This window comes from Bos grunniens, chromosome 7, assembly GCF_055505025.1.
Source record: "Bos grunniens cultivar Pamir isolate PY7600 chromosome 7, Bosgru_T2T1.0, whole genome shotgun sequence".
Classification (NCBI taxonomy): Eukaryota; Metazoa; Chordata; class Mammalia; order Artiodactyla; family Bovidae; genus Bos; species Bos grunniens.
Genome location: NC_141171.1, coordinates 10,830,910 through 10,842,711, shown reverse-complemented (window position 1 = coordinate 10,842,711; position 11,802 = coordinate 10,830,910). Strand labels below are relative to the sequence as shown.

Here is an 11,802-nt window from a genome sequence, read left to right as displayed (position 1 = left end):
GGGCTGCTGTCTCTGGGGTCGCACAGAGTCGGACACGACTGAAGCGACTCAGCAGCAGCAGCAGCTGATGGCTTAGCGGGTAAAGAATCTGCCTGCAGTGCAGACTGTTTCACAAGCACTCAAGACAGGCAGCCTCCTGGATTTGCTAAGCCTTGGTCTAAAGGTTAGATTAGATACAGGTTAAATTGATTGGCATCTCCAATGGCTTAGTGGGTAAAGAATCTGCCTGCAATGCAGGAAGACACAGGCAGATGAGGGTTCGATCCCTCAATCAGAAAGATGCCCTAGAAGAGATCAATACTAGAGGCAACCCACTCTTGTATTCTTGCCTGGAGAATGCCATGGACAGAGGAGCCTGGAGGGCTGGACACGACTGAAGCGACAGCACACACACACACACACTTATGATATGGACACAAACCTTTATTTAACACAAACAGGATGTTTTCAGTTCATGTCTTATCAGGAAATATATAACATTAGACTGATATTATTGATGTTAAGATTGATCATTAAGTTCATTTGATGCCTATCTGATCTAACATTACAAAAATACACTTTGGTCCTTGTAATAAATCAATAATCACTTAAGAGAATTCTTTAGCATTGTGAGATTGGCGAGTTTTTCAACAAGATTTCCCCCAGTGCTTTTAGTGGTGATTTACTGGATACTGAAAAATTGTCATTATCTACTTCTGTCATATCTTCTACACTTATTTTCAAATATGTTAAGTATCATTATGTACTCATGGATATTTTAAATTTAACATGTTGTGATCATTTAAAGTCATTTTCCATTTGGTTTAAATTGATACAAATCTGGTCAGTGGATGTCCATGGGACATTTCTATGTCCCACTGGTCTTGGATCTTGCTAAGATCTCATTCTGAGAATGAAATAGTTTGTTATACATGTAAGTAAAACTTAAAAAATGTGCAGTAGCACTATACTCTTTCTAACCCAGCACATCTTACAATTGTAAGGATGTAGAGATTTTATTTATTTACAGGATTCTGATTTCATTCTTAACAAAGCCTTTTCTTTAACATGTAAGCTCTATGAAATTAGAAACTAGATCTCTTAATTTAGTGCAGTACATGGTGTGTACTGAGCTTCCATGGTGGCTCAGATGGTAAAGAATCTGCCTGCAATGCAGGAGGCCTGATATCAATCCATGGGTCAGGAAGATCCCCTGAAGAAAGGAATAGCTATCCACTCCAGTATTCTTGCCTGGAGAATTCCATGGACAGAAGAGCCTGGTGGGCTATGGACTATGGGGTCACAAAGAGTCAGACACTATGGAGCGACTTACAAACACCCACACATATGGTGAGTAGTAAAATATATTTTTCTCATGCATAAGTTTGAGGGTGAAGAAGTTGAAGCATGTATGTATTGAAACCCTGTCTTGCTTGCTTGTAACTCAAGTGTTTTTAGGACATAATCCAGGAAAAATTTGGGACACCATAGCAATTGTTTACCCTCCATGTATGTATTTGAACCTTACTTTCCTGTCTTATGGTATTTTAAGTCAGTTTTCTGAAGCTCATTTTCCTTATCATATACCTTGAAATATCTTCATATACCTACAAACTTGGGGAACTTTGTAGAAAAAGGTTGAAGCAGGTGATTTAACCTAAGGCAACTGTGGAATTACATCAGAGCCCTTTGACTATGCCGAGAGTGAGGTGAGCATACCATATGGAGTAGAAAAGCAAAATTCTCCTAGCAATCTAAATACCAACCATTCCCATCATACGTCCTTACACAATGGTTCTGTGAAGAGTTCCTGTAACAAACATGAAAACATATTTTAAAAGTTTTGCCCAAAGATGACAGTTCAGAATTTTCCTTGTCGAACAGGATACAAGATCATCTGATTTAGCCGTTACTTTAAGTCTCCTGAGAAGGAATATGTAAAAATGACACTTTGTTAGAAACTGCAAAACTTTTACACCAAAAACTAAAGAAGATTGTCAAAAGAAGTCAAAGAAGACCCAAAGAAATGGATCAACATGCCACATTCATGGATCAGAAGACAATACTGTTAAAATGGTAGCATTGCAGCAAATTGACCTATAGATTCAATGCAATCCTTATCAACATCTCAGTAACCTTATGATGTTGAATAAATATCCCCAGTTTCAATCAACTGATATTACTGTGGATGTTTTGTGCACATGGCTTTGTGCTGACCCTGTGCATTAAAAATAACACAGGCAAGATTTCTGATTTCACAAACCTTACCATCTAGTGGGAAGACAAATACAAATGGTCAATTATATTTGTGAAATGGGAGGTCCCTCTGCCCTGGTCCCTCCATTGATGTCCCTATCTTTTTGCTCTCCATGAAATGACCTAGAGCATTCTCTGTCCAGATGATTCTCTATGTGCTAATGAAAAGAAAACAATGGACCTCCCTGGCTTCTTAGAAGATGTGATAAGTGGATAATGAACCTGATTTCACCAGGTACAGTAGTGTGGATGAGGGTAGCGGGAAGTGCATGAATAAAGATAAGGTCATGAATTGGTGCGCTGGGTCCTAGGTCAGGTATGACATTTATCAGTAAAATGTCAAATAAATAACAAGCCCTCCAGATGATTTTTAATGTACTGTAAGACTTGAGAGTCTTTAGTTTCACCAACAGCATATCTAAAAAGTGTCCCCCAACCCATAAGAAAAGTACTACAAGCTAATAGAAAAATATACCAAGGATATGAACAAATTGTTTCCAGAGATTGAAATATTACTGACTCATAAAGAAAGATGTTCCCTTCCACTGAAAATAAAAAGGATACAAAGATACACATCTTTCCCTAGATATGCTATTTACCTCTCAGATGGGTAAAAGTACAAAGTTGGATAAGAACGTTGTGGTGAGGCTGTAGGGAAACATGTGGCTCAGGATAAAAAATCTGCCTGCCAATGCAAGAAATGCAAGAGATGTGAGTTTGACCCCTAGGTTGGCAAGATCCTGGAAGTGGACATGGCAATGCACTCTAGTATTCTTGCCCAGAAAATCCCATGGATAGAGGAGCTTGCAGGCTACAGTACATGGAATCACAACAGAGTTCACCAAAAGTGAGCACACACACACATACTACTGTTGTCAGGGTCGATGGAGTGACCTCAAGATGTTGAAATATGGAAGTATCTACAAACATGCAGTTGTGAATTTGACGCAGTATCCAACCTAACTGAAAAATCAAAAATGAGATCAATGAAGTAAGTTTAAACAGTTGCAACATTGTTTGTATTAGCAAATGATCTAACAAAAACACTCACTATAAGAGCCTTGATATGTAATTTATCCAACAGAACACTACATGGTCAAAAAATAATGGAGAATCTCATTGTAGACTCAAGAGAATAAACAGATGTGTGAAAAAAGAAGGATCAAATAAGAAATACACAGATTGTATTTACTGTGTAAAACATCTATTGACATGTGCAGGAGAAGCCAAATTTGGTTTTTGGGCCAAGAGGAATTCAGTGTCTGGGGTTCGAAGTGAGATGGAGATGGTTCCTTTCTTATTGTCTTGGCCTTCAAAGCCCAAATATTTTAACTCTTCAACAAGTGTAAAATTGTGTATTAAGTATGGATATTTTGACATCTAGTCACATGGCTGTAGGAAACATGGCCTTGGATTGTTGTTCAAACTTCTGGGGGCTCCTGTGATTCTTAGACATTTTGTGCTACAGTCATTTCATGCTTACTTTCATGTGAGTGCCACTTGTATTTCAGTAAATTCCCCATTGTTTCAGGTTGCCAGAGAGTGTTGGTTTTGATGAACCAGAGAAAGTAAGCAGCTCACTTGGTCAGGTGAAGAGGCAAAGATTTCTCCTGACTCACCTGTACTCACTGGTTCCTCTGGTCCCCTCTGACCTCTGCCATCATCAAATCTTTCTTTCTACAGCTCCTGTGCACTCAATTCCAGAATACCCTCATGGTATTGAGAATTCTATTGACAACCATATCACTGTCCCCTGTGGTATACGTAACCACTTCCAGGTTTGAAGTCAAATGAGAATCTGGGTGGGCTTCCAAGGTGGTGATAAAGAATGCAGTAAAGAACACAGGAGACATGAGACACAGGTTTCATCCCTGGGTTGGGAAGATCCCATGGAGAAGAGAATGGCTACCCACTCCAGTATTCTTTCCTGGGAATGTCCATGGAAAAGCAGTCTTGGGGGCTACAGCCTATTGGGTTGCAAGAGTTGGAGATGACTTAGAGACTAAACCACCATGGCTAATTCACATTGTTTTATCACTGAAACCAAAACAACATTGTAAAGCAATTATCCTCCAGTTTGAGAAAAACAAACAAGCAAAAAAAGAACTTCCTCTACAAAATAAAAGCAAAAACACAAACTGAGCTTTCTTTTTTTTTGAGAAAACATTCAAAGTTTAGAGAGTTTTCATGTAAGGGAGCTTCTCCTGGTGGCCTCCAGATAGAGACCCTGTGAGAGGGTCCAGGAGAGGCCACCTGAGAAGGAACACATGTAGGCCCTGAGAGCTATACCAGCTCCCTTGCTGACAGATAGGAAGACAATGAGACCTCAGTCTGACAACCACAATGAACTGAACCTTGCCAGAAGTCAGAGGGTTGGATGAGGACTCCAAGCCTCAATAAGAATGCAGTCCAGGTGGACAGAATGATTTCAGCATTGTAAAAATCTGAGCATCCATTCCAGTTGTACCATGCAAGATTTAATTTTTTTCTTGTTTTACATGGGTGGGAATTTGTTACCCAGCAGCACACATTGAATGTAGCCACTCTGAGGGTTCTCCTCTGCACATCATAGTGGGCCATGAGGACAGCAAAGCTGCTGAGGTGGGTACACTGGCAGGTGGTTCCCACCATCTTGCAGCCTCTGGTGGCCTGGTGACCACTTACATTCTGGCCACACTCCCAGAAGATGCAGTATGCCTTCTTCTTTGGCCCAAGGATCACTGACTATAGGGACAGGAAGTAGGTGTGAGCTGGTGGGTCTATTGCTCAGAAATGCTGACCCAGAGCTAGCTTATGCTGGGCTTTCCTGGGGATATGATGCACTTGTGGGGGAGCCCTCTGAAACCCAAGGCTCTGCCCAGGACTCAGGACTCTTCCACATCCACAGCCCCACCCCAACAGGACTCACATGTTGGAAGACCAAGGTGACAGGGAGCTGAGGTTCTGGGTGTTATTGTTGCTGATAAAGGTGGATATGCCATCTGACATCAGGATGGGGGAGACTTCCCACAGCAAACCCCTGTGTGTCTCATGTGCAATTGCCTGTTCCTCAGTATCCAGGACCAGGGGGACTTTATCCAGCAACTTTCCCATCCCAGGTGTGGAGATAAGCCCTACAACTATAGGACCTGCAGGACAAGGACAAGATTGACATCTGGGAGTGCCCAACATGACCCCTCTTTTAGATAGACTTTCTTTGTAGCCCCATCATAACCTGCAATTCCTTTTAAACTTTCATTTTGTTTCATGGTTAGTGGCCACATGAGGCTGCTCTTAGTGGGGCAAGGTTTCTCTAATAATTAGATACAGCAAGGTGACTCAGTTATGCACATATATACATTCTTTTTATATTATTTTCCATTATGATTTATCTTAGATGTTTACAGTTTTTTTGAATGCACTGTTCAGTTCAGTTCAGTTGCTCAGTCGTGTCCGACTCTTGTGACCTCATGAACTGCAGTACGCCAGGCCTTCTTGTCCATCACCAACTCCCGGAGTCCACCTAAACCCATGTCCACTGAGTCGGTGATGCCATCCAACTATCTTATCCTCGGTCGTCCCCTTCTTCCCCTGCTCTCAATCTTTCCTAGAATCAGGGTCTTTTCAAATGAGTCAGCTCTTCGCATCAGGTGCCCAAAGTATTGGAATTTCAGCTTCAACATCAGTCCTTGGGACACAGTAAAATTCCGGATTTGCAGGAATTGAGTAACCAATAAGTCCACCACCATGACTTCTTTCACACTGATGACATGATGAATTTCTTGAAACACACACAACTAAGTATCTTTTGTTCTCACTTAATGGCTCAAAGAATAACACTTCAGGTTTTCCATGCAATAAGAAGATACAGTTCAAATGATTTTTTTTCTGCCACTCTGCACAGCTTGAGGGATCTTAATTTCCTGAGCAGGGACTGAAGCTGGGCGCAGAGCAGTGAAAGTGCCAAGTCTTAACCACTGGACTGCCAGGGAATCCCTCCAAAGATCTTTTTAAAATTAATTAATTCATTTTAATTGGAGGCTAATCACTTTACAGTATTGGGGTGGCTTTTGCCATACATTAACATGAATCAGCCATGGGTGTACATAGGTCCACCCATCCTGAACCCCACTCCCATCTCTCTCCCTTGCACATCCCTCTGGGTTGTCCCAGAGCACTGGTTCTGAGTGCCCTGTTTCATGCATCAGACTTGCACTGGTCATCTATTTTACATATGTATACATGTTTCAATGCTAGTCTCTCAAATCATCCCACTTTCACCTTCTCCCACATAGTCCAAAAGTCTGTTCTTTACCTCTGCCTCTCTTTAGCTGTCTTGCAAATAGGGTCATCATTACCATCTTTCTACATTCTATATATATGCATTAATATCCTGTATTGGTGTTTCTCTTTCTGACTTATTTCACTCTATATAATAGGCTCAAGCTTCATCCCCCTCATTAGAACTGACACAAATGCATTCTTTTTTATAGCTGAGTAATTTTCCATTCAGTATATGTACCACAACTTCCTTATCCATTCATCTGCCGATGGACATCTAGGTTATTTCTATGCCCTAGCTATTGTAAACGGTGCAGCAATGAATACTGGGGTACATGTGTTTTTTTCAATTCTGGTTTCTTTGGTGTGTATGCCCAGAAGTGGGATGCTGGGTCATATGGCAGTTCTATTTCCAGCTTTTTAAGGAATCTCCACGCTGTTCTCCATAGAGAACAGTGGCCATACTAGTCTGCATTTCCACCAACAGTATAAGAGGGTTCCCTTTTCTTCACACCCTCTCCAGCATTTAGTGTTTGTAGACTTTTTGATGGCAGCCATGCTGAAAGGTGTGAGATGGTATCTCATTGAGGTTTTGATTAGCATTTTCTGATAATGAGCAACGTTGAGTATCTTCCTGTGTTTGTTAACGATCTATAGGTCTTCTTTGGAGAAATGTCTGTTTAGTTCTTTGGCCCAGCTTTTGATTGTGTCATTTGTTTTTCTGGTATTGAGCTGCATGAGCTGTTTGTATATTTTGGAGTTTAATTCTTTGTTGTCAGTTGCTTCATTTGCTATTGTTTTCTCCCATTCTGAAGGCTGCCTTTTCACCTTGTTTACAGTTTCCTTCATTGTGCGAAAGCTTTTAAGTTTAATTAGGCCCATTTTGTTTATTTTGTTTTTATTTCCTTTACTCTGGGAGGTGGGTCATAGAGGATCCTGCTGTGATTTATGTCAGAGACTGTTCTACCTATGTTTTCTTCTAAGAGTTTTATAGTTTCTGGTCTTATGTTTAGATCTTTAATCCATTTTGAGTTTATTTTTGTGCACGGTGTTAGAAAGTGCTCTAGTTTCATTCTTGTATGGGTGGCCAGCCAGTTTTCCCAACACCACTTGTTAAAGAGATTGTCTTTTCTCCATTATATATTTTTGCCTCCTTAGTCAAAGATAAGGTGTCCATAGGTGAATGGATTTATGTCTGGGCTTTCTATTTTATTCCATTGATCTATATTTCTGTCTTTGTGCCAGTCCCATACTGTCTTGATGACTGTAGCTTTGTAGCATAGTCTGAAGTCAGGAAGGTTGATGCCTCCAGTTCCATTCTTCTTTCTCAAGATTATTTTGGCTACTCAAAGTTTTTTATGTTTCCATACAAATTGTGAAATTATTTGTCCTAGCTCTGTGAAAAATCAAAGATCTTTTAAAGTAACTTGGAAAGGTAATATTTTAGAAACGATACATGAGACCATAGAAAGATAAATATTTTCTTTGAAAAAAAAGAAAAGAAATTTAAGAAGCCTTTAGTTAAAAAAAATCTCCTTGTCAGATGGACTTGTCAGGATAAGATCAAAATACCTATCAGACTGGATGAAATTTGGTTGAGCCTGGTCTTTCTCAGAAGTCCCATCTCCCTACGTTTCCTAACCCTGAAGTTATAGAATATAATAACAGTTAAATGTCCTTCAAAAAAAATCTATCTGTTTCTAAATGTATGTCTTGATTCCTCCAATCAGAGTTTAGGAAATGTTTTCTTCATGGAGTCATAAAATGGCAGTTTGAAAGTTGATAAAAATCTAGAAATGTTGTCTGTTGTTAATTGCCTGAGATGTAAAGGAAAAATCACTGAAGTCCTTTTGGACAATCCTTACCATCCCCAGTATGAGTTATTTATTCCTAGGTCTATAGAAAGCTCAGGGTAATTTCTGGTGTTTGGGATGGGCAACTTTACTCAAGAAGGTTTCAAATATTGTGCTCCAGGAAATTATGCACAATGGAACACAGATAAATTATGTTTTTCTTGAACAAGATGACAGGAAGCCATAGAAGAAAATTCCAGGATGAAAGAAAGATATCCCTAACTGTTAAGCACTGCTGCTACTGCTAAGTCACTTCAGTCGTGTCCGACTCTGTGCGACCCCATAGATGGCAGCCCACCAGGCTCCCCCATCCCTGGGATTCTCCAGGCAAGAACACTGGAGTGGGTTGCCATTTCCTTCTCCAATGCATGAAAGTGAAAAAATAAAGTGAAGTCACTCAGTCATGTCCGACTCCTACCGACCCCATGGACTGCAGCCCACCAGGCCCCTCCGTCCATGGGATTTTCCAGGCAAGAGTACTGGAGTGGGTTGCCATTGCCTTGTCCACTTTTAAGCACAAGAGACACCAAATTTTAGGAGAAAGTAGAAGATGTAATTTCATTAAGCCATGGATTTGTTTGGTCCTTTGCCCATAGATAGTAGAAATAGCTGACCAGATTACTTGAAGTTTAGAATCCTTCAATGGCTATCTGATGCCATTACTGTGTTTCTCTATAGAGAAAATAAATTTTGTTTCTTCACTATGTATATCATCTCTGCAGGAAGTAGGGGGCAGTGGCAAATATTTATTCATATATATATATATATATATATATATATATATATATATATAAGATTTCAGTATTTCTACTATAAATCATGAGATTAAAAGATGCTTACTCCTTGGAAGGAAAGTTACAACCAACCTACACAGCATATTAAAAAGCAGAGACATTACTTTGCCAACAAAGTTCCGTGTAGTCAAAGCTATGGTTTTTGCAGTAGTCATGTATGCATGTGAGAGTTGGACTATAAAGAAAGCTGAGCGCCAAAGAATTGATGCTTTTGAACTGTGGTGTTGGAGAAGACTCTTGAGAGTCCCTTGGACAGCAAGGAGATCCAACTAGTCCATCCTAAAGGAGATCAGTCCTAAGTGTTCATCTGAGGGACTGATGTTGAAGCCAAAACTCCAGTACTTTGGCCACCTAATGCGAGGAGCTGACTCATTGGAAAAGACCCTGATGCTGGGAAAGATTGAAGACAGGAGGAGAAGGGGATGACAGAGGATGAGATGGTTGGATGGCATCACTGACTCAATGGAGATGAGTTTGAGTAAACTCCAGGAGTTGGTGATGGACAGGGAGGCCTGGCGTGCTGCAGTCCATGGGGCTGCAAAGAGCTGGACATGACTGAGCAACTGAACTGAACTACAAATCAAACCAATGTACAATAGATGTGCTAGCAGAATAATGGTCCCACAAAGATGTCAACATCTTAACTCTGGAAGCTGCAAATATATGAGCTTACATGGAAAAATGAATTTTTATGATCTTGAGGTGGAAAATTTACCCTGGATTACCCTGATGAGCCAATGTACTGATCTGGGTCTTCATAAAGGAGAGAGGGAAGTAAGAGAGTAAGACGTGGGAAAAGATATAATGTTGGAGGTGAGAAAGAGAGAGAGAGAGAGAGATGAAAGAGGAGGAGAAGAAGAAGGGAAAGAAGGATGAGGAGGATAGAGGTGAGCTGACTGATCTGAAAAGCTACACTAAACAGACTTTGAAGATTGAGTGAATTACGAGGCCACTAACCATGGAATGCAGGCAGCACCAAGAAGTTAAAAAAAGGTGAAGAAATGTGTATTTCCCTAAAGTCTCCAGAAGGGATACAGACATTTTGATTTTAGTTCCATAAGATCCATTTTGAACTTTTGACCTCTAGATCTGTAGGGTGAATTTGTTTGTTTTTAGCAGCAAGTGTGTGGTAACCTGTTACAGCAACGGTAGGAAACTACACTATGAAAGTGTAAGTTTTCTTGGATTCTAAAGTGAGGGAAGCTCAGATTCTGTTCTGTGTCTCCCAGGGACAGGGTAATGTCCTTGCTGAGGCTGAGTTGACTCAAGAACATGGAGAGTCACACACCGTTAGCATTCCCTTAAGCAGAGACTCATGAGTTATTTGTTCTATTCTCTCTGAATGAGTGTAATCCATGAGTGGGACAGGGCTGTGGTAGAGCAAGTCATTGAATCTCTTAGATCTGTGGGGTCCTCCCCATGTGGACAGCATCAATTGTATGAGGGAAGCCACATTAACTCCCGCTAGGTTACACTCTGCAACCTTGGCTGAATCAGAATTTAGTGTGAGGAGGAAGTTCAGCCCCTCCCACCAAGACTTGACCCACTTAGAGTCTGCAAAGGGAAGCATGTGGTTAGTTCTGATTGAGTTAATCTAAGAAAATGGTCTTAATTTGGAGGGAGGAGACAAATGAGGCAACTGAGAGTTTAAATGTTTCACAATTTTGAAACAATTTGAAAAGCAATTTGACCTAGCTCACACAGCAAACACTTGGTTGAGCTAATATTTCATTCCAGATTTGTTTCAGCCTGGGAACTAGGATCTACACAATGCTCTGGGATCATAAGGAAATACTTGGGTTTAATTGGTAGACAGGATGGTTAATAATAAAAAAAATATAGTAGGAGAGAGATTACCTTGATATTTCCAAAGGAAAGAGGCACCATAAAATAATCAATAATTTTGTCTGATATTTTACCCCCCTTAATGATCAGTTATTCATTCATTCATTTTTGTTTAGTAAGTAATTTCTGATCATTTGGAAAATGTTAAACACTGGAGAGAGAGATTGATGAATAATACAGTTTCTGCCCCTTCTTTCAGGTGCAGATTATTCACTCATTAATTTAACCAATCATGTAGCAATTATGCATTGAGTAGTTCTACATGTCTGGCACTGTGTGAAATATTGAAGATATAACAGACAGGAAAAGCAAAATGGTGCCTGCAGATGGTAAATCTAGAAGGAGACAGATATTAATCAAATAGAGAAAATCAAGAGCAAATTGACTGACAAAACTCTCTAGGGGCTATTGGAGAGAAACATGGAAGAATATGATCTAATCTGAGCAGGTACAGCCTTCATGGAGCAATTGATATATAGAGATATGTCTGAAGGCGTACACAGTTTTGAGTCAAGGAATAAAAAAGTGTTTTAAAGAGAAGGAATATGTGCAAAGCCTTTGTCCCAAAGAGGCACACTGAATTTTCAAAACTGAAAGAAATTTGATGTGGCTGGAATAATGGTGAGTACATGGTATATGAAGCTGGAGAGGAAAGCAGGAGATGAATCAAACAAATTCTCACTGATGTATGGCTCTTGGTTTTGACCCTATATGTAATGTTTTTACCAAAGAGTGCAATGATTTTATTTGTGTTTTGAAAAGATCTTTCTGATTTCTGGGTAAAGGATGTATTGGGAGGTGACAAGGATGGAAGG

At 40.1% G+C, this 11,802-nt stretch overlaps 1 protein-coding gene across 1 annotated transcript in view; it reads right to left on the bottom strand.

Annotated features, from left to right (window-relative positions):
• Positions 1-8,699: 8,699 nt before the first annotated feature.
• The window catches only part of LOC147368360 (adhesion G protein-coupled receptor E2-like), an 86,092-nt gene continuing 82,989 nt past the window's right edge, over positions 8,700-11,802 (bottom strand). Inside the window, exon 24 of the mRNA XM_086413566.1 lies at positions 8,700-8,985. Coding sequence (XP_086269692.1) covers positions 8,746-8,985 — 240 coding nt within the window. The 3' untranslated portion in view covers positions 8,700-8,745. The remainder of the gene's footprint in view (positions 8,986-11,802) is intronic.